Source organism: Augochlora pura, chromosome 5 (genome assembly GCF_028453695.1).
Source record: "Augochlora pura isolate Apur16 chromosome 5, APUR_v2.2.1, whole genome shotgun sequence".
In the NCBI taxonomy this organism is placed as follows: domain Eukaryota; kingdom Metazoa; phylum Arthropoda; class Insecta; order Hymenoptera; family Halictidae; genus Augochlora; species Augochlora pura.
Window position 1 is genome coordinate 17,304,423 of NC_135776.1, and position 22,698 is coordinate 17,327,120.

Genomic DNA, 22,698 nt, shown 5'->3' on the forward strand with positions numbered 1-22,698 from the left:
GGCCAGCAGGTACCCGTCTCACACCTGTTCGCTAAAACCTTGTAACTGTAAAGCATTCATTCGAATATGTTAACCTCCGTGTTTACCTGTTTTCACGACGTGTATTGGTCCATTGAGATGAAGAATTAACTGTTTGTCATAGCTGATATTAACTTTAATTCAGCCATTTAAACGTTTAACAATTGTTACGATAATTAAATCTAAAGTCGGTTCAATACAATCCATTTAGGTCAAGTGATTCTTCTTAAAGTTCGCGATTGTGATATATTGAATTATTGGTGTCATTTCGAATTACCTATCTCGCTATCGCGATTTTCAATTTTATTTTCCCATACTGAATTTGTCAATAAATGATACCTGCTGTTTCCAAACGTCTGAAAAAAGAGTGTTTATAATTTGTTAAATATTTTAAGAATGAGGAACAAATCTGAGTAAACAACTTTTAAAACGATATAACCTTTCTAGAACTTTTTAAAATGCTTCTTTTTTTAATTTTGCTATTACTTGGAATTTCAAAAGAAATCGATTAGTTCAGTATTAAAAAAGTTATACTGTTTTAAATGATGTTGATTCAGTATTGAGACAGAATGTTTCTAAATGAGTGTGGACTAATGATATTAGAAAACTTTACAAGTGCGATAAATTTTTAAGTATAAAAATAATGCTATTACAGGTAGTGACAAATAACTGAAACTGGTAGACAAATTACCGACGTTTTTATTCATCGATTAACACTAGATGTCGCAACTGTATATATCCTGGAGTTCTTTACTCTGTCGATAAAATTGCCTACCATTTTGATTACAGTCATTACAAGGTTTGTCAACGGACTTAAGCAAACTTAAAAATGTTGGAATCTTTAATTAATGTATTTCTTAATTACAATTTTCATACATATTCATATTCCGACCAACTATTTAAATATATTAGCACATGGACTCTATAGAATATGAATATGGTTTTAAGTATTTGTAGTTTAAAAATAATGTCTCTATTATTATTGAGAGATGATATTACAAAATAAGAGATAGATAAAAAGAAATATTTAATTTTATATATTGTGAACTGTTATTCGCCAAACCGATTTACCGTTTCTGTCTTTTTTAAAAAAAAAACCACGGTCATAAATACAGAAATGTATAATATAAGCCCGAAGTGAATTCCTAGAAGTAATTTCAGAATAAAAGCATTAGTTTCCAGTTCCAATTCATTGGTTTCCCAGACATTTAACATTCTCTGCTTCGTGTTTCCAGATATCGCCACTAAATGGCGCCACAGTGAGGTTCAAAAATCTGGAAGTTCCTTCGTGTTTTCGCAGATATCGCCTGCTGCCTGGAAGGGATTTCGATTGGCCCTCTGACTGTTTGTCGTGAAGGGTGGGGATAAAATGCGATGGAAATTATGGAATCCCTATATGGCCGATGGTGGGGGGGATCGAGACAGAGACCGCCGTAGTTCGAAGCCGCAAACGCATTGGTGCAGATCTCGGTGGGGTTCGCACAACACGCTACCGCTCCGACTCCGACCAAGTTGGAACGCGTGCGTTTTCACCGTTCGATTGTCCGTGTGTGCATGTGTTTACCAAGTTTGTAACAAACCGAATAAGATATTCGAGCAAGGGAAAACCGAGTGTGTACTTCGAGTGTATTCGGTGTGCGTCGACAGTGTTTGACACAGTGTAGATTTGAGGCGAGTGGCGGCTGGCTTCGCTTTTTGGATAAGCTTCGTGCACAGACTGAAAAGGTACGTACTGGAATTTGTCAACAACCTCTGCGAGTCGCTTGACGAGCTTGTTGCTGGCAATGCTCTGGCTTCGATCGTAGTAGTTCGTTTAGCATTCGCTCCGTTTATTACGACAAAATTTCGGACGATGTGTTCACTCGAATAGATCATGTTAGCCGTGCCGAGTTTGTTTATCGTCCTAGGTGGTTCGATCGGCAAACAGAAAGTTTACGCGCGCAAAGGTCGACGGGTCACGTGGGACATTTCGTACACGAGATCCAGTGATCCGACGCCACGCAAAAATGATCGTCGTGCACAAGCCTCCTTAGAGGCTTCATTCCGTCACGACCGAGGAATTCCTCGCGAAATTGCCTGTTCCGACGAGAAAGGCTGATCTCCGGGAGATTAGGGGATAAGTGTGTCGCGTCCATTCAAATTCTGTCCCCCGAAACGTACACATGGACGCCTTTACGCGCATGTTTTTATTCCGTTGCCGGATCGTTTTTTACGTGAATGTCTAGAACTGCTCGCGTTCGCATTCCTTTTCTTTATTTCGCTGAAAACAATCTATCGCCAGCCTAATTGTATACGAAATGCAAAATGAATAGTACTTTTGTGACTCGGTTTCAACAACTTTAAAATTGTGGGACTGTTCGACCGAGTTTAGTCAGGAAGGAAAGGAAAGGAAAGGAAACGAAGGGTCGCACTAAAATACGAACTAAGACGAACCAAACTTTTCTTCCGGCATCTGTCGATTCGCAGCATCATTCGAAATCATTCATATTTCATTTATTATCGTTAGTCATCGTATTGGTTGATTATTTCGTATATTTATGGCAGTTCGTATTTAACAAAATATTAAGACATTTGAAACAGGAAATTAGGTGAAGCACTCCAGTTTGCTTAATCTATTCGAGTATTTAAATAACCACTTTCCCGCCATTGCAATCGAGGGGATGTTACACGATTTCCTGGAAAAAATTGAAACTCAAATAACCGGGTTACGTTACGGAGTTCCAATGTTTCTTAGAGGGGAGACGCCTGCAACATCTGGATTATCGGCGTCGTAGGGGACGTTTTCCCGTTTTTCTTCCGCTGTCGGAACTAGTCCCCTTCGGGTGATGATTATTATAACGGGTTGGGAGCGTTGGTTGCACATGAAATTGGAGCGGACTTCGATCCTTTCCTGAACGGTACCCGGCATTTGATCGGCCTTAGCCCCTGCGTTCCACGAGGAAATAATATAACTCGCGTGCTCGCGCGAGCGCGCGCCGTTGCCTCGAGTTTCTAATGAGCCCCTCCAGACCTGGCTGGCCCGTTCTTCTACTCGACGAATACCGTAATTCTCAATGGACGTCGTTTTTTCCTCTCCTTCTCGCTCTCTCTCTCCGTTCGCCGTCTCCCTTTTCTCCCTTTCTCGCGCCGTATTTTCTTGCCCCTACCAATCAACCCTCCCTCCTGGCGTCGTCGCACCACTACCATAACCTTCCGGCAAGTCGAACGCGGCGAAAGTCGTGTGTGTGTGTGAAACCACGGCTAGCGATGGATTCGATCCAACAGAGAATGGTCTTCACAGTCCCCGACGATCAATGAAAGAAAGTGAAACGACCCTACCGAGGACCAAAACTCCCCTGTACTCGATTTTTCGATCAAAGAATCGCGATAGACGTTCGCTCTACTCCTCTTCCTTTGGTTATCACCCTGCAACGGTTCTTCTGAGGTGGACAGCTATCATTGATATTAACCTTAATGCCTTGTCGCTAGAAACTAATCTATCTAGGCAGACTTTACTTAGATAGCGATGGCGCCCTCCCAAGTAACACTCAGATACTGTAGCCTGAATCTAGGAAAGTCGAAGGTAATCACAGATCAGAGTTTACAGAGATTATTTGATTCGCTATCACGGAGATACTGCTATTGTTAAATGGTGGAATCTAGTAGGGACGCGACCTTGATAACAAGCATCGTTGAAATCAAACGCAATAGGGCAGAGTTCTTACATGATTCGTTGATTGAAAATTTATAGATAACTTCTCCGACTGCTTTGTGTCGTGTCCATTGTATAACATGAAATTATTACATTAACCTCGAACCGTTGACGCACAGATACAAAGATCACTGCATTATGGATAGTTATCGAACACAAAGAGATCGAAAAATCCACGGTTTAGATATTGATATAAAAACTCGTATCTCTGTTACGGCTTGTTTACAACTAGATTATCATTTGCCGAAAGAATTCAGTTTTCTTTCTTTGTCAGTGAGATTCCTCTGGATTAGAGTAGTTCGTTCCATCGCTAGCAAACGTTAGTTGGAGTACTACCAGCAAAACGTAAGTACGTTTCTGATGCGTGCGAGCGCGCGCGCGCGCGAGTGCGATCACGTTTTCTGGGGAGTTGCTGGACCGCTCTCGGGCATCCCCCCCTTCCTTTTGCCGACGCTACGTGGAGAGTCCGGAGAACAAGCGGGAGAGAGAGAGAGAAAGAGAAAAAGATCCTTGGCGAGTCCTGGAACCCAAGACGAGAGAACCAACGACTCCGGTTACAGACTTCAAGGCTTGGCGCGTACTCCCGCGTTCCGTCAATCGTCGATTTATGCGAACCTCGCGAATCGGGGAAAATCTATACGGTCTCGTCGCATCGATCCGCGCTACCAGTGTGGCGAACCTGTTTCAAAACAATTCAAAGTTATCAGGCCTGTTTACAACAAAATGTACAATGATCTATGAAATTCGTTACCGATCGATTCGTCCAAACCGTGTCGGGGGACCTTGGCGTTTCTTCACAACACCCTGTAGATTTTAGTGTGATAGAACATACGGTGGGTCCACGCTGCGACACGTTTATTACCTCATCCTGAGTCGAAAGTGTTTGTCCCGATGGGGGGAAAAAAAGGCACGGGTGAAAGGGGCACGAGTTATGGGGCTGGTTTTCGTCGTAGATCCCTAACGACATCTGATCACCGTAATTAGTTGCATGTCCCCGGTACGTGACCCCTCTCGGGTGCACGTCGACGGAATACTGTATGAAGAAAGAAAGGACGAACGGACTTCGTATCTGGCGCATACACGCGGCCAGACTCTTCTAGTACGTAGACGCCGACAGCACGGCGGGGCGACGGTGAATGTAAAACTGCCGGAACGCATGCAGGAATGTAGATTTTTCTTGTCAACTTTCTACAGGCCCCTGACGTCACGTGGATCATTGCCGAATGCATTATCGCTGCCTCGAAAATTCGAGCCGTCGATTTCTTTGTTGGGGGTCTCCCGAACTTCAACTACTGAAGCAGCAAGTTCATAGTTCGATTGATCAAACATTCACAATTTCCATTCGATGGAACGAACGTTCAAACAATAAAAATAAACGAAAGGGGAATTGAAAGTAAAGATTGCATAAATGAATGGCCGGCCCTGTCGTCTGAGATTCCGTGTAATTAATGCAGGAATGGCGATTAGATAAAGCAGCGAATAGTTTTCGATTGGGTCGGTATAGCACTCCTATCGCGGCTTTTCAAACGTGTTAGCGTGAAGTCATTTTTCAAGGCCCCCTCCTACAGATACCATGGCTCGGAAATATGCTGGATGTGCATTCGTTTCTGGGAGGATACTTGGAAACGCTATTATTAACCCAATTTATCTTCAACTTTGTTCTCAGCGATTGAAGCATCGCGAACCGTAGTCCAGCGACGAGTTTCACATCGTCGTCTTCGTTATCAATGCATTCATCGGCAATTAAAAGAATTCCGTACCCAAGTTTCATTTCACGTGTCGTTATTTCGCAGCGCGTGAACGTTGTTTGCGCAACAACCGTGCCCCTAATTCGTTTCGAAAGTCACCGGGGGTCAAGTTCATTGCGTCCCCGTAGCGTCGGCTTGAACTTGTCAGCGTGAAACCCTGCGAACAGATCGGCCAGATTAACGAGCAGTTTTTACAAATTATGGAATCGCGAAGCGTTGAAGCAACTCACCAAATCGCATCGAGACGACGGCGTCTTTCACGCTCGTGAAACTCGAAGAATTCCTGCATCTGCAAGATCCTAACGGTGACGGCTATCGATGGCGGTCTTTTCTCGCTGCTGAACACGCATAATTTTGCTGAAAATCAATGGTCCGTTAGGATAGGATGGCTTTTTAGGGTCCGCCGAGCGAATCAGAGCGACGGAGCGGAAATTGGAATTGCCGCGATTCCCAGGAGGTCCGTGTCCGGGCATCCCCGGGTTAGCGTCCCGTAGAGGATGTTCACCCTGGTATTCTATTAAATTAAACGGCTATCGGCGGTGTAATTGGATGACGATCATCAAACGAATCACCGGCTCATCGTAAATAGCTTGATTACATAAAACAGATTAAAACGATTACGCGCAGGATGCCGGCCGGTTACTTACCGTGGTGCTTCCTTTGGATGCGAGCCATCGGATTAATAGGGCGAAAAGTAGGATAATCGATGCAGTCCCTTTTTTCCTCGAATTCCGTACATTTTATTGCGATAGTGTAATAAAATGTAGAAGTGTATCGTATATTTACAGAATTTATAACTGTACACCGAGAGAATCGTTATTGCACAAAGTGTTTCGTCTTTTCCTGCTTTATAGTCAATGAACACTTTTTCGATGCACGATTAAATAAATGTCTGAGAGTACTTAATTCACCTTCCAGTGTATCACCTTGCTGACTAAAATATGCAATTAGCTTCTCCAGCATTACCACTGCCTGTGCATGTTCTAAGCTTCTCGAGTCATGGGGTTTGCTCTGTACAGAACTTCGAGTGTCCTCTTCAGCTTCTGATCCATAGTCGGTTCCCAGTAATAGATGGCAGTTCTTGTGCTTGTCAGGAATAGAATTGTTGGAAAGACAATCATTGGATAGGTTCAATTTGATTCCATGGCGGCCTTTCCATCTTCCCAGCCATCCCATGCTTGCCGTGAAAGTGGGATCCCCACCCAACTTTTTGTTAAGGCCGAGAGCTTTCTTTCTCAGCATTGGTCCTGATATGATAACACCGTTCCTGCGTTCTCTAATGTACCAAATATACAGAGCATTGTCCAGTGTCACATTTTTTGCCTTTTTTATCGTTCCCCTGTTGCTTAAGCTGTCCCTAGATACCATCTTGGCACAGAAGTCTTCGATGTCCTTCCTATTCTTTTTCCAGTCGGATACAGTGGAAGTCCCCACCCCCAAGTCGATGGCTACTCTCTTCAGTGGCTCGCCGTTGTCGATTCTAAATAAGGCCTCCAGCTTCTTTTTCATCGTTAAGGTTACCTTTTTCCTTTTCCCTGACATGCCTAGACGCTCTGATCATAGGAAACACTGTATCCTGCAACAAACATTCCAGTACTCTGCAATGAGCAAGCGCTGGAAACTATTTTTAGATGGTCGTGACCTACTTGGTTGTATTCCTACTGGTAACATACCAATTAATGGCATCTGTGCAACAACAGACGGCTCTCCTTGAGCAAATATAGATAGTTTTCCATTAGAAACCGTATCTGTGCTTCATACATAAATTCTTCTGTTAATTAGAATTTAATAGACTGGTAATTGCATGATGGAAACTCTGTACATTCCTTTCACAACATTTACAGACTGTGATCCATCCTTTTTAAACAATAATACCGAAACGAATGAATTATACAATATTCTTTTTTCTAAATCATTGTAGGACAGGTTGTTTATAAACAGTGACAAAATGACATTTGTCAAAATCGCCGAGTGTCAACTTTGACAAGTGTTTTTCTTTCATAGGTTATGTCATTCGGATCTGTCAGCACTGGTATTGATTTCGAGATTGAATCACATCGGAAACGCGTGAAAGCAGTAATTAGACACTTCATACTCGCCTTCATGGAGCTGCAACGATGTTAACGGATTAATAGCGTTAAAACAAACATTTCAAATGTCATCTAATTGCAAATCGAAAAACCATCTCGCCGGTAGAGTCCTCTGTCATGTGTTGTCATGTCACATACCAGGCCAGACAACGTAAGAAAAATGAAGAACAAGTAAACCGCCATTGATTTCCTGGTTTTATTGAAATTTATACGAAGCGAATTCAATTTCAATTCGATTTCAATTCGGTTTCAATTGTAATTCGAACATATAAAAATTCGAATTCGCATGGGCAGAACGACTTCCGGAAGGCAAAAATCGCGGGAAATTTAAACCATGGTGCAGGTCCATCGACGAAGGCGGTCTATCAATCAAAATTCAAATCGCCTAATTTAAAGTCCCCAAAGTCGGGGGGAGAGTCGCGGACGTTCGCCATTGTATTCAGATGGTCGTTGCACATTTCTCCGGCGAGAATTCATGCGACCGGGCTCGGGAACGACGTGGCTTAATGTGGCGCGTGGGAGTAACGGCAGCCATTAACGCGAAACTTACAAAGGACACCGCAAACTACTCGTTCTACCGTAGATCAGAATGCGAGCGCGTAGATAGCGTGAAGCAGATAGCCGGCTTGTAAGCATTTTCCGCGGTATAATACGTTCCATTCAGTCACGCCCCTCGTAACCCGTTGACATCCACACATAGTGTTCCGCAACCGTGCACGTGGAATCTTTGACCGTGAGGCGAGAGAGACGTAATTCGCTTTTCAAAAGAGAAACAAGAAAAAAATAATAATCGGTCCGACACCTTGACATTTGGCTGAAAGCCACTTCGATTCCCCATTCATTCGAACAGATTGCAGTCGGTTGCGGACTTTATGCGAAGCCTCGAAGTTCGATCTCGGTCCCCGAAATCTGCGACAGGTAAACGATCCCCAGGAAAACCTGTTTAACCGAAGGGTTCGATAAAACGATAACGCCGGTCCCCGATTCCGTGGGATAATTGCTTAATGCAGCCGGTTGGCCAATCCGCGACGTGAAAGTTATAATTTAACAATTAACGTCCGCAGGAAACCGAGTGAATCACGCGTCGGTCTCTCGTAAGTCGACGTTTCTTGTGCAAACGGGGATCACCGGACTGTGGATTACCGATAGACAATCAGCGAATTATAGCAAGCGGCATATTTCGCGATAACGTAACGGAGCCGCCTTTATTTCGCGCGCGATCCGACGTTCAGGAATTGAAACGACGTTTCTCAGAAGCCAATGACATCATCCGGATTAACGAACGTCGGTTAAATAGATTGTAAAAACACGAACGCGACGATCTCGTTTCAAAGTTATGTAAATAGCGTGCATCGCGGTGTACGCGCGAGGAATCGATCGACTTCCGCGCGTTTATAAAAGAATTCGTTGTCGTATGACTTCGTCCTTCGCCGATGAGTCGCATCTTGTCGCACGCGATCGCGACAGCTTCTCGCGATTAGCTCTAAATCGGTGGATTCGGTAATGCTCGCAAATAGAATAATAACGCGATAACGAGGCGTCGCGAACATTCAGTTTCGCAATGTTTATGTAAACGAGTTCCATTCTTATCCTCGCTGTTTACCGCGAATTATCGACCGCATGAGTCAGTTCGATGGATGCTCGTCGAGCGCGAATGATTTCATTCCTGAATCAGGAGAATTACGAATCCGCGTCGATGCTGCAGAAGAGGAAGAAGAAGAAGATGCCAGTTTTTCATGCCGGCGTCACGGTTCGCGTGAACTCCGCGCGTTTCGGCGTTACACTGCCCATAAAGAAACGCTTCCTGTTACGCTGGATGAATGAAGGGCTCGCGGAATCGTAAAAAAGATTACACCTTCCTGCGGCTACGTGAATTTCGTTGATCAGCGAACGGTGATTCGCACGCGAACCGCTAATTACGACGCCGCGGTGAACACGGAAGAGAGCATCGCCGAGTCGTTGAAAAACGTTCGAACGAGGATATTTCGAGCCGTCCGCGATCACCGAACGCTAATTTACCGTTCAAATCGACCGGAGACCGATCGTAACGATGTCTCGAGTTCGCAGGGTCCGCCATGTTGGTCGCGCGAAATGAGCAGTTCTTTCTGCATTTGGTCAGGAAGGAGGCAACAACAAGTGGCACTGGAAAGGGTCGGTAACATTGCCGATCGCGAAGCCAGTGGACCAAATATAGGCGTGCCGTCATAATCGTTTGAACTTCCCAGACCTTGTCGCATCCTTTCCCTGCCGGCCGCCGCGACAGACGAACGTTTGCTCGTTGCTATCAATGTCAAATAGTAGGTGGTGTCCCTTTCCAGCCGGCGAGGGACGCGCCTCGATCATAATACGGTTCGGATTTCACCCGGTGCCGGGCGCAGTCTTCTACGTTTCTGGCCTCTCTTCCGGTCCCATCCAGGGCGGCCACCGTATTTCCGGTACTGTTTCGGGCTTCCTGGTAGGATCCCCTCGACTCAATCATGCTCCAGACACCAGCTCCTACTTCGATGGCCCGCAGCCTATGCTGCCATTCAACTCGAGTCACAATGGAATGTCGTTCTGTTAATTACATTTATCTAGCGAAGCATGCCTGTTCTCCGACGATGTCGGTCGGCTCCTATGCACTCGCGTCGCGTGCAACCGTACTCGTTCCGTCCGATATCAATTTCGGTTATTGTTCCGGGACGGAAAAGTACCGCGCGTGGAAGGCGAGAGAAGTGGCCATCGATTACGTCAAAAATCCTCGGCTCGCCTCGCGATTATCTGGTAAAAGCGTCGATGACGTTATGATTTATGAATTCGTCGTACTACCGCCGCCGTGCCTCGTATCAGATAAAGACCAGATGTTCGAACACCTTTCGTCGTGGAGCCCGTCCGTAAAACGTTTCCCTTTCCTCGAGTTCACGCGACGCGTTTCACGGGCGACGCCGAGTACCGATTTCACGAGGAACCAGAGAACGATCATCGGCCGATAGAAAGTGAAAAGGAAGGGGCACCGTCGGCCGGACTAATTTGATTTACAAATACGCCGGTCGTATCTCCGGACGGATCGCGTAAATGTTTAATCGTTCGCTCGCTTCCAGGTGTGCCGAAGGCAGCGCGAACGTATTTTCAACTTTCATCGTCCGCGCCGCCGCGAACGCCCGGGGCACATATACCGTTCGAACTTGTTTGCTCACCTGGGCGAATAGGACGCCAGCCGAGATTCCACCGGAAGCACGGTGCATGCACCATGCTAGAAACAGAGAAACTCTCCCGAAGGGTTCGCAACATCTAGATACAGAACGGAATTCTTTCGCAATCGATCGGCCGGACCGATTCCCTCTTGGCTTTCAGCCGACGCACCGCCGGCGAAATCCATTGTTGCGCGCCCATTACAAAACACTTATCGATGGAGCCCGGCCCGCCGCCTTAATTAATTATCCGGCGATCCGCGGACTTTGTTTCTGCCATCGGCACACCCGCCGCGAAACGAACGTTTTTTTATCGCAAACGTTTCGAACGACTCGGCTCTTCTATCTGCCGGGGATCGTCGCGATTTTCTACGCGTTTGTTCTGCTGCGGAACGATCAATTAATTCCCTCCGGCAACGCGAGGTTTTCTTTTTTTGGAGCTGCGCGCTCACCTGGATAAAATAATGCCGACGGAAACGGATCCTCTCGCGGCGCGGCAGTACTCCGGCGAAGGAGCATTCCGCGTTCCATCCGTTAAAGTTTCCCGATCCCCGAATTCGTTACAATCGATTAACCTCGAACTATAGGAATGTCTCGGCCCCGTTCACCGTGCTTCCGGTCGCGTACGGCGAACCGTACGCCAATTCCGAGTGTCTCCGGGTTGCATCACGCAATGACAAACATCGTAAAAAAAAAAAAATCCGCCGGCAGTGACATCACGGTCTCGCAAAGTCACGGATGACGCTTCCCTTTCTTCTCGGAAACGACCGGGACCGACTCCTACGCCTATGCGGCGCTCGTCAATTAACATATGTAAGTCGGATTCTAACGCCGCACACGTCACGTGTATCAATGCCTCTTATAGGACCGTCGCGTCTCGTAATTAAACACAATTTGTATACGGCCGATCGGCTGCGAAACCGACACGAGTCTGCATCTCGGTCGCAATATTCGCGGCTAGGCCGTCTCGCGAAAACCGGCACGTTTTCGAAGTCCTACACCTAGTTGTTTTATTTTACGCACTCGAACTTTGCTCGCTGGAAGCTCGTAAATGTTCCGAAAGATTTTCAAATCAAAGGGTGGACCAATTAAGATGATCAAGTCTGTCGTTTAGTTGTAATTAGTCGGTGTCAAACAGTTCTAGATTTCTGAGAACTCTTTCCGATTTTTCAGTTGATAATCTTTGTTGTAAAATATGGTAAACCTCAAAAAATTCTGGATTTTTTTATACAAGTTGCAAGTCCGTCCCTACTTCATTTTTGTAGCAACAATATATACTGGTATTCCTTTCGATTTTTTATTTATATTTTCCATTCTATGAACACATTACCCGATATTAAACGTTTGTACAATGATAAGCAACATAGACGACAAACGTGCAACAAAAGTGCGGAATGACGCAACAGCTGTTTAAACCGACCGAAGGACAGCTTTGACCATCTCGACACCGGTTGGTTGTTGCAGCACTTTGCAACGTGTTCCATTTACTGCAATTATGTTTTCCTCCATATTTTGTTTAAATACAAAACTTAAATAAAATTATATATTATATAATATAATATACTGTAATATACGACAAATAATAGATTACAATATATATAATAAAATTCGATGGGATCATTGAAGTAACGATACAATACCGCGATACAGTTTGTCATATCGGAGAGACCGTATCTTGTACGCGAATCGCGGGACAAATATCTCCTCGTGGAACAGTCATAGAACGCAGTGTGTCCCTCGGACCGTTTCGCGATGACTTCTTTGGGGCATCCGGTTTCTCTTCCCGGTTTGCGACCCGTTGGGTGAAAGGGAGATTTCGATGGGTTATTTCTCGTTTGGGCGCTCGAACCGTCCAGCTAATAGTTATCCAAGCGCCGACCATTTCCAGCGCAGGCCGACTTCAGCGATAGACGGTGCGGTTCATTTTCTTTTTTTTCTTTTTTTCGAACGGTCGAAACCACCGCGGCCAGAAGGCAGAGCTCCAGTTCCCGCTACCTCGTGTTCGCAAACGCTCGTGCCCGAGGCGCGGCGAGGATAGGGTGGTGACAACGGGCTCTCGCGTTAGGCGATAACAGGCCCACTCTCTGTGTCAGTGGTCTTCCATTAACCGCTGAATCAGTTCGGTGTCGGCGTTCGCGAACGTCAAAACGGCCAGGCGACAGTGATTTATATCGGTGTTGTTGCTCGGCTGCGTGCAGAGACCCACAGTGCCACAAGGTCGGGTGAGAGAGAATCGTTCCGTTCGCAGAGCCATGATCGCAGGGACCGTTGATCGGTGAAGAATCCTGGGACTACGATGTCGTACAGAAATTACGGTAAAATCCGTGAGCGATGCGCTCGCTGCTCTTTGGAACTCCAGATAAATATTATCGCAGAATATTCCCGGCGTAGACGTGGAACGTTCCGCCATTTTAATTGCCGTCTAAATTCTACTTGCATTCGGTATCGCGCATCCTCGCGTTTGGAAAAAAGTTGGCATTCAACGCTCGACAATCAGTACCTAACCAATAAAGGCGAGACAGATGCGATTCGATCGCTGTGGCGACTTTATCAGGGAAGATAATGAATTTCTACGTAGCACTCTGTATTTCTCGTAATTACGGCTACTGGGAGGGGCCTCCGATTGCTGTTCGCAGGCATCGGAATCGACTGGGCCGCGTCAGCCAGATATCCGTGCCATTTCTTTCGGTCCCATCGGAAATACTTCGAACCGCGTGCGGAGGACCCTCTCTCGAATTCCTTCGAGGACTCTTCCCTCCGCACCGGATGGCTAGGACCTTGAGAGCTATTTTTGTTGGTCCTAGGACCTGGCCCCGGACTCGGCCGCCCTTAGGGAAGATTCGGGAATCCTTGGTCAGGCCTCGGCCGCCGTCCGAGCATAATTGACATTTTTTCGGCGGGGATTCTTCTCGGTTCGATCGAGCATCGCAATTATTCTCTGGCGGCGAAACGGAGAGTTATCCGCGCGATCCCAGGGATCCCAGGGATCCTAGCGGTTTCCAGGCTCGCCTCGTCGCCGGCAATCTCTGCTCCTGGAAGCGGCGTTCCGCGCGTTTCCACGCTCACCTCGCGACCGTAATTTCCGCGAAAACGACCAAACCTGTACGCGCCTTGCGGCCGTCACGCTCGAAGAATCCCTGGCGAGCACGCTCGCGAACGCTCGGAAACGCTTGGAAACGCGTGGCCGGTAGAACCGCGTTACGCGGTTTCCAGCCGCTTCGAAACAGCCGTGCCGACGAGTCCCCGCTTAAGTACTCTAATCAAATCTCCGATGTTACCTGCTTGTCATTGCCCTCTTGGTTCGCGCCGGCCACCGGCGCGGCCCGGCACGCTTCTCGATGCGAACGAGGTCTCGAACCGGGCCTGCCAATGGCGTAATCACCTGCTACCTGTCAAACGTCCCACCATTCTTAAAATGAAAAAGTCCCGCGTGTAATTAACTCTTTGTACTGGAAACCGTTTCAATTCTGCGGTAGACTATTGTGTCATCGATAATATCGCCACCGTGTATAAACGAAGCAATTCGTCTCGCATGAGTTCAAGGAAATAGCTAACTTTTTCCGCTATGATATCATGTTCGAAAATAATTTTTATATCATCGAGGTTCAGATTTAAATGATTGTTAAGTGTGTAACGTTAGACGAGTCACAAGACTCAATAAAATGTACTTTATCGTGTAAAAAGGAAAGAGAAGTTGCTTTAGGTTTACAAGATGGCTTCGCGAGCAAAGGGTTAAATCAACAAAGTCGTAGTTGCAATTTCGTAAACGAAGTCGGAGATATGTTTTTGTAATGCCGATTACTAATCGCTATATCCGATTCATTTAAACGTCCATTCGTTCCAAAGTCTCGTTCTTATGCAATTAGCTATTTGTTCTTATTTAAATTTTGTTATATAGGGTGTCGAACTGACTTGGAACATATTCTAATTCTTTGAATAATTTACACGGATGTTGCTCAAGATTTTCTTGGTTTATAAATTTACTTTCATCGGTAATTAATATTAAATAGCCGCTGAACTAATAATTTTTCTGCACGCATAAATCAATAAAATGTTGAGCTGCATCCAACTATCGTATACAAAAATATATTACTATAATTAAAATTTCTATATTACTAATTATAATTAAAATTATAGAAATTTCTGTTTTAAGAACTCAATCAATTCAAAATAATTTTCCTGATCTACGATAATTCCCTCTTATACGATTCATTGCATTTTATACAAAATTGAGTCTTGTGACTCATGCGACACAGTTTAAACAACTGTTTTGGATAAAAACAAATTCGAGGATGCAGAAATTATTTTACAGTGTTTGGTGGTGCCTGGAAGTCGGTGCATTAACTGCAAAAGGTTAATCACGAGCTCGAATCACTATTCGGAATAGTAAAGGCACGAGAGAGCATCGATTATGATAATTTCGCTGAAGATTCGATGACCATGGGGAGGCGAGCATATTCGTGGGACAAGTCCGTCGGCAATTAAAGCTCGCCGGCCGATAATGTTGAATTATTTAAGCGCGCGACGGTCGCGGTAGACGCTCGCGTGTGTATCCGCCGGGCGAATTAATAGCGAACGATTATGCGAGTCGTCATTTAAATTGCATATCGCGGCCGACAGGTTTTCAGACGCGCCCCGGTAATCCTCTCCGTGGCTCTCGCTCGTGACAATTGTATGTAAATCGGAGCCCGGGGCGGCGTTAAGAACTTGACCAGCCAAGTTTTTCTTCCGTCGTGATTGCGTTATTTATCGTGACCGAAAACAGAAAAAAGATCAGAATCGCCTGCTCGATCCCTCTCGTCCTCTTTCACCTTTCACGTTGTTTCGCGAAAAAGGTTGATGGAACGGTAGTCTGCGGGGCCCGGTCGCGCCCGACGCCTCGCCTTTCAAGCTGCTTCAATCGAGCAAACAGCGAACTAGCAAAAAAATTCGTACCCGCCGGAGATTTATTTATTAGCTTCTTCCGTTCCCCGTCCGCGGGCTGAAAAAGTTGATCGACGATTTTCAGCCGTTTCTCTTCTTTTCATAACAGACATTATTCGACTTCGAGGTCCCCGCGACGAACCGGCGGGTTTCGCTGGATGGAAACCCGTTTAGCGTGTCCGAAATTATTTTGGCGATATCACAAGGTTCGAGGTGATAGTTCGGTATATTTTATAGCATAGTATAACGTTTATAGTACATTATTTATACTAGTAGAGCTAGTTTATAGCTAATAAATATCTTAGTATTTATAGTATATAAGAATTTTATTTTTGAAGTTTTAGATATTGCAATTTGTAGAAAAGTGAATAATGATGAACTTTTGGTGGAAATATTTTGTTTGTCAGATCATTGGAAATGCGTGAAAAATTATTGAAAGATTCAGTCTAGCTGCAGTCGCATTGAACCGTTCAGAGAACCCTCTAATAATTTATTAAAATCCACGTCGAATTCATATCTGCTGGTGCGATGGTTTTAATTAATTTCTCCTTTGAAAATCTATGGATAATAACAAAAATAATTAATTTTAGTCCCGCCTTCAAGATTTCCTCTTTGTACCATTGCACCGTGTCATATAGTTTGCCTTCTTCCCGCTTCAAAGGAATAAAATATCTTATTCAATATAAAAATAGAAAAACGGATTCTTAACCACAAATTGCCGCTTCCCGTGCTGCCGTGTATCGATTGTTGATTTCGTAATCGTCTGAACTCGCGATGGCAAATACGAACCAGTTCCCGATACCCCGCAGCTTGCGACGTTTCCACAAACGCGTGCGATTCAGCCTTGACAAGCGGTAACAAGCTCAACCGAGTTCCGGAGCGGATGTTCCACAAGTGTGAAACTTAATCCACCGCGTTTCCACCGAAGAGAAGCCCTCGCAAATTTTGTTGCGTCGCGTGTCTCCCTCCCCCCTAACGAATCTCGCGCGCGGCGAAAATTCTCCGCAATTTTCAAGCGGGTTTATCGCAATCGTTGCGCCGGCAATCGAGGAAGTTGTCGCAAACACGAGTAGCAATCTGAGATATTGCTGTGCTCTCTCTCCCCTCGTGGAATTCGCGGCGGCGTCGGCGATCGCGAAAACGCTCGATCACGATCTCTTCGTTGAGAACAACATTTTCCTATTTGCGCACCCTGGAAGTGGCTCTTTTCCGTGATACGTTATCGCCGACGTAGATTGCGGAAGCTCGAAATAGTCTCGATAATTTAATATCGTGCTGCAATTTCCTTTGTTGCTCATCTAGCCTCCCGTTTTCCATTCGGTGGATCGTTTCCGTCGCGCGAAGTTTTACCGTTCGACGCACCCACTCATTGAAATCACGGGTAAAGGGTATATTTCTGGATTACGTTGTCCTTAAAAGCAGGTTTAGTGACTTGTTCCACGAGTTTACTAAATCGTTTCAAAATTAAAATTAATTTTCCCTTTAAATAGAAATCTACCGAAGCCTTAAAATATTAATTCTTTTAGATAGCATGATGTAGTATAAGGGTATAATGAGAAAATCTATAAGTTGAAACTGATGATAATTATTTTTCTTATTTAATATAGGATGTATTCACAACGACAGTTTAGTGATTTATGAATTTGTGGAAATATCTATTATACTATATTTGTATATTATATCTGTACTATATATATATTAAATTTATATTATACTATTCTATAAAATATACTAAAAATAATAAAATTATATACTGTATTGTACTATAAAATACACTATAACTATTAAAATGGTATACTATGTTATACTATACTATAAAATATATTATAAATACTAAAACTAGACATATATCATACTAGTGTATCTTATACTATAAACTATAGTAGTATATCCTATATGCTATATACTATACTAATGTAGCCTATATTGGTATATCCTATACATATAGTACTATTACTAATAATACCCTATACTATAAAATATACAATACTATCATCTTAAATCTCGTAATATCGCTAAAATAATTTCGGACGCGACATCGAATTTCCAGGCCGCCGTTCTAAAGCAGCGCTCAGCGTTTCCAAATGAGTCCCCAGCTGGAGTATTCGGCGTTAATTAAGAACGGTGATTCGTTCCGTCGCGGACGTCGCCGTCCGGGGTACCTCGGATCCCGTAGATCGTATCTGCTGTGTAATATTTGCCGGCGACAACGCGGCGGTATGAAATCGTCAGTCGCGCGACAGTGATAAAGCGCGTGGCAAACAAGAAACGAGTGCCAAGGAAAGGTGTACGTGAAGCTGTTGCCGGCAACGGTGACTCGACAGGATCATTGTCCACGGTTTATTGTCTTGCGTTTATTTTTCGCCGCCGTGCAGAGGCAGAGCCCGGACGGAACGTGGTCACGAGCGTAAATCGCCATTACGATTTGCCGGCACCGAGCGAATCGCGAACATCGCGTCTTTTTTCCACTCTACGCGCAACGCCATACACCTGGGCCATATTTGCTGTGAAATGGAAATAAGAAATGGCTATTTGAAATAATTCATTCGGAACTGTTATTTTCGTTGCTTGCATTTCTGAAATAAAAAAAAAAAAGGATATTCATCTATGTGGAAATAACAGTAATTTAAAATTAATTCTCTTTATGGTAATTTGCTCGCTTCTATCTTTAAGAAGATCATTCTAATGATTCTGTTATTCCTTAGAAAAGTGTTTCTTATTATGGTGCAGCCGTATTTTTGTAATTATAATTAATATTAGATCTACCGAATAATAAAATTGATTGGTGCGGCATTGCTTGTTATAATTTTCTACGAAGTTGCCTTAATTGTTATTATGATTTTAAAATGAGAAACTGGTAATTTGATCGTAGTTTAATGTTAATGTAAGTAAAATTCCTCTTTATCTTGATGGAAAGCCAACGAGGATATCGGTACGAACAAGACTCAGAGTTGATTATTAATAGGTCTGTCTGCAATCAAATGATTAATGTTTCGAAGACTTTTAAGTGTCAAGTTAATTTCAATTCTTGTTAACTTGGCACTTGATCATTCTCAATAAATCAATTACTTTACTACGAATTTAATCGTGCAGCTTGTCGGAAGTGTTTATTCTTGATAAAATTGCTATCGGATGGCGGTACGAGACATAACGGTTAATTGATTATAACTATATAATCTAGATAATGTTACATATAATATTACAACTATATAATCGAGTAAATTTTTCACATCTATTTCAAGTCTTTACATCGAATAATTACAAAATGAAATTAATCATTTCCAATAATGCAATTTCAAACATAGCCAAGTCTATTACACACCATGTTCTATTTGTATCGTTAATAATTATATAGTCGTGGACGTTCGAAAGTTGGAACGCGTACATTATATTCTGTTTTTACAAAGACGTGCAGCGTCTGCCGCGGTATTCATAGGACGACGTTTCGCTCCCCCGTTTCCTGAGGATGTTTAGATCCCCTTTCGGCCGGAGCAACTTCCTAACGAAATGTTTGTGTTTCAGGGGCGCAGTATGTGCCCGGCGCTGGGCTTGGCGCCGCACCCCAAGACAGGACGTTCAACCTCGAGTACACGCCGAACTATCCACCGACAAGAGTCAACCGATTCAGGGGTGGTCCAGACATACAAAAGAGAATGACTCAGAGAGAGGACGTGCTCAAATTCGAGCAGGGCCGTATCAAGGCCCTGCAGGAGGAACGCCTGCACATCCAGAAGAAAACTTTCACCAAATGGATCAACTCGTTTCTACTGAAGGTAACGGTCTCGGCGACGACGCGCCAGACGAAACGAGATCGGAGCCGCGACAGATTTTAGCTGATCGTAGAATACCTTTTTACAGGCGCGCATGGAGGTGGACGACTTGTTCACGGACCTCGCGGACGGCAAGAAGCTGCTGAAGCTGCTCGAGATCATCTCCGGCGAGCGACTAGCCAAGCCGAACAATGGCCGCATGCGAGTCCACAAGATCGAGAACGTGAACAAGTCACTGGCGTTTCTTCACACCAAGGTAGGATCGACGGGAGCGGTTCTCGATGTTGAATCTTGACGGCGGGGTGCTGCTTTTGGAACGAGCGGATTGATAGAATTGGTGAAATTGACGAAATTGGCGAAATTGGCAGAGAGACGAACGACGTCGCTTCACGTACGGCTTCGTTCATTAAGTCGATAGATCTAATTGTCCGGTGAGGACAAGCCGGAATACGATTCTCACGCTTTCACGATTGTCCCAACTCCATTCTCAGCAACAACGGTTGCGCAAGGAGCGCCGATTGCATAAGCGAAAATTGAAATTTTCTCCGTCACGGATTTTTCCGCGATCGCGGACATTAATAAACGACTATTAGCCGGTGATCGATCGCCCGGTCGCAGCCGATCGCGGCTACCCTTTCTCCGATTTTTGCGTACTCGCTGTCCACGAATGGGCGACTCCGAGAAAATTTCGCAACTGCCAGCGTCTTAAAGTAGCACCGTGATTTTTCCAAAGCGCTCGGTTCTTCTTCTCGAGAGAGAGCGAAAGTCTGCCTGGATGCTTGGATGCGACGGACACGTATTAACCGATGAATTATCGAATTTCGATGACGAGCAGCTTGAACACCGTTGACGCAATTTCCCCGGAGAGTTACACGCCGTCCGTACAGCCGTACAGTTTCGAGACGTCCTACGTGGACGCGGAACTCCCCACGAAGCCCCGCAAGTGTAAACTCCCCGTGAATGGCCTCTATGCCTCGTAGCTTATGACATAATAGTTTTATGCGCATCGCACACGCTCGCCATAGCGCCGTTTATGCGCCGCTCGGCCCCGTGGAACCGGCCCAAGGAACGCATTACCGCACGGACGCGCGGGCAACGTCGATAATTCACGTCCATCTTCGCTCGTAACTCGATATCTGACTCCTCGACCCCTATCGTAACTCGCATCGAACGATTCCGCGCGAAAAAAAAAGTGAGCAAAAATCGACGCGTTTACCCTTGCGAGGCTTCTCCTTCGAGGAAATCCTCCGTCTCGGCGAGAAAGGCTTCGCGGAAATCTGCCCGGGAAAAGCAGGCTCCGCATCGAAAACGACAACTCCCGCGGAAAAACCGCCGTCGATCGTCCTCCGTGCAGAATTTCGCGAGCCATAGGATACCCCGGCTGGGAATTTTTCGCCGTCGGTGTAGGAACTGCGGCGGAACGTAAGGCGAGAAGGTAGAACGTTGACCAGGCGAGAGAGCCGGTTCGTCTGTGTTCCCCGTTCGGTTCGATCGAGAAAGACGGCCGTCATCGGATTCTCCTGTTACCGGAAGCGACGCCGGCCCGTCCCACGTCTCGTTCCCTGTCTCACGGTCTCGCAGTGTTCCAGATCGCGGCACGTATCCACCGGTCCCCGGTTTTCCCATTGCGGCGACCTTACGCGGAATTCCCAGGAGTTCTCCGGATCCGAGATCGAAAACCAGTAGCGCTTTATCAGAAAAAGATGATACGGGGGTCTCTTATCGCGCGTCTTATCCACGACGAAAACTGGTCCGGCGACTTTCGAGTCGAATTTTGTTAACAGCGTTTACACGACCGGACGTCAACGAAATCGAACCTGTTCGACGCGTGCAAATCCGCCGGCGCTCGTGTCAAGTGAAAACCAAACGAACGACAGTTTTTAGAAACGCTTTCGAGCACTTTCGCGAATTTCCCCGGCTTTCTCGGCATCGGTCGTTCATTGTCGGCCGATAGAAATTGACGGCAGCGGATCGAGGACGTCGCGATGGCGAGGACAATTGTCACAAGATAGAGGCGACGCACTGTGGTAGAAAAGCCCGAAATCATGGTCAAAATATAAAACTGTGACGGATTTCATGGAAAATTTGTATGTGAGAGTTTTCATGGTCCCTGATTACGAATCTGAAACTGACAAATGGGTCATTTGGTTTTTCCCATCATACGGAGTCATTATTAAAGTACCCAATCCGCAAGTCAAAAACTCCCTCCCAACAACTTCGATTTTTAGGGTTTTGACCATGATTTCGGGCTTTTCTACCACTGTGCGACGTCGTGATCGATCCTCGACGCGATTTCGGACACACGATTGGGCGTGGCAGCCGCGACACCGCCGACTTTAAGTGTTATCGCATCGGGACGAGGACAACGCTTCGCTCCGAAGCTGGATGAAGCCGTTATCTCGGTTTATCGGCCGGTTTTTCGGTGAAGTATCTCGCGAGGTATCGGGAATGATGGTTCCAATTACGATTCGAAATTTATTCGCTGCTCCACGGCGTCCGTCGTTCCGCGAGCAGATCCGAGTTTATGGTATCCGCTCAGGAGGACGAGATTCCTCGTGGAAAATACGGCCTGGTCGCGGATGATCGTGACCAATCGATCGCGATTCGAACCCTGGAAAGTTATTCACGGAAAAGACACGTCCCGCGTGCCGTGTATATCGGTGTTACGTGAGCCGTACCGCGGGGCCGGTTACGTAAAACATCTCGCTAATCGCGCAGAAAAAGCGCGAAATACGCGGACGCGAGCTTGGGGAGCAATTAATGCAACACACCGGTGCGCGGCTGTACCGGTAAGCCCGTACTTTCGATACCGGGTACCGCCGCGGAACCCGCGAAGTGCAAACACGCTGCGCCGCGCAAGCGACACGACGATGACAAATTGCGCTTCGAGGGGTCAATATTTCATTCTTGTCAACCGTTTCTACGCCTTCCGACCTCCCCTCTTCGGAGCCGACGCGGCACCATCGACTCTCTATCTCTACAGGTCACGATAATTACCGTCCGTTAATTGTTTCTGCAAACGTTCCACGGACCGCGTAATTTCCGCGACGATCCTTTAACCCTTCGCGACACGAAAAATTGTCGCGACACGTTTCAAAATTATTCTTATAGACATCACGAAAGCTTAGATTAAGAAATTTGTTGAAAGCGTAATTGTTACATGTGTCACGAGACTCGATACGCATAGAATGAATTTTGTTGTACAAAAGGGAAGTATCAGAAGCCAGAAAAATGATTTCCAGTTAAGATCGCTTCGAGCGCAAAGGGTTAATAATCGATGAATTCTGG

General features: G+C 45.5%; 2 protein-coding genes across 12 annotated transcripts in view; one reads left to right on the plus strand and one right to left on the minus strand.

Moving 5' to 3' along the window:
- The first annotated feature begins 1,488 nt into the window (after positions 1 to 1,488).
- Kst (spectrin beta chain, non-erythrocytic 5 kst) overlaps positions 1,489 to 22,698 on the plus strand; it is a 44,914-nt gene continuing 23,704 nt past the window's right edge. For 2 of the 6 annotated variants that reach the window (XM_078180064.1, XM_078180065.1), the window contains exons 1-3: positions 12,831 to 13,032; positions 19,163 to 19,413; positions 19,499 to 19,666. In XM_078180064.1, coding sequence (XP_078036190.1) covers positions 13,014 to 13,032; positions 19,163 to 19,413; positions 19,499 to 19,666 — 438 coding nt within the window. In that variant the 5' untranslated portion in view covers positions 12,831 to 13,013. Of the gene's footprint in view, positions 1,744 to 12,828; positions 13,033 to 17,958; positions 17,979 to 19,162; positions 19,414 to 19,498; positions 19,667 to 22,698 lie in introns of those variants that run through there. The other 4 variants (XM_078180067.1, XM_078180070.1, XM_078180066.1 and 1 more) reach the window with 4 other exon arrangements.
- Positions 2,551 to 7,681, minus strand: Cag (DNA-binding domain-containing protein cag). Of its 6 annotated transcripts, none has more exons than XM_078181171.1 (5): positions 7,557 to 7,681; positions 7,104 to 7,228; positions 6,105 to 7,033; positions 5,688 to 5,971; positions 2,551 to 5,614 (listed from the first exon to the last, which is right to left on the minus strand). In XM_078181171.1, the coding sequence occupies exon 3, from the start codon at positions 6,997 to 6,999 to the stop codon at positions 6,274 to 6,276; it is 726 nt and encodes a 241-aa protein (XP_078037297.1). In that variant the 5' UTR covers positions 7,000 to 7,033; positions 7,104 to 7,228; positions 7,557 to 7,681; the 3' UTR covers positions 2,551 to 5,614; positions 5,688 to 5,971; positions 6,105 to 6,273. The 6 variants fall into 6 exon arrangements, with proteins under 6 accessions (XP_078037297.1, XP_078037296.1, XP_078037298.1 ...); XM_078181170.1 differs by having other exon boundaries at positions 2,551 to 4,388; positions 4,461 to 5,614; positions 5,688 to 7,033; XM_078181172.1 differs by having other exon boundaries at positions 5,688 to 7,033; positions 7,131 to 7,228.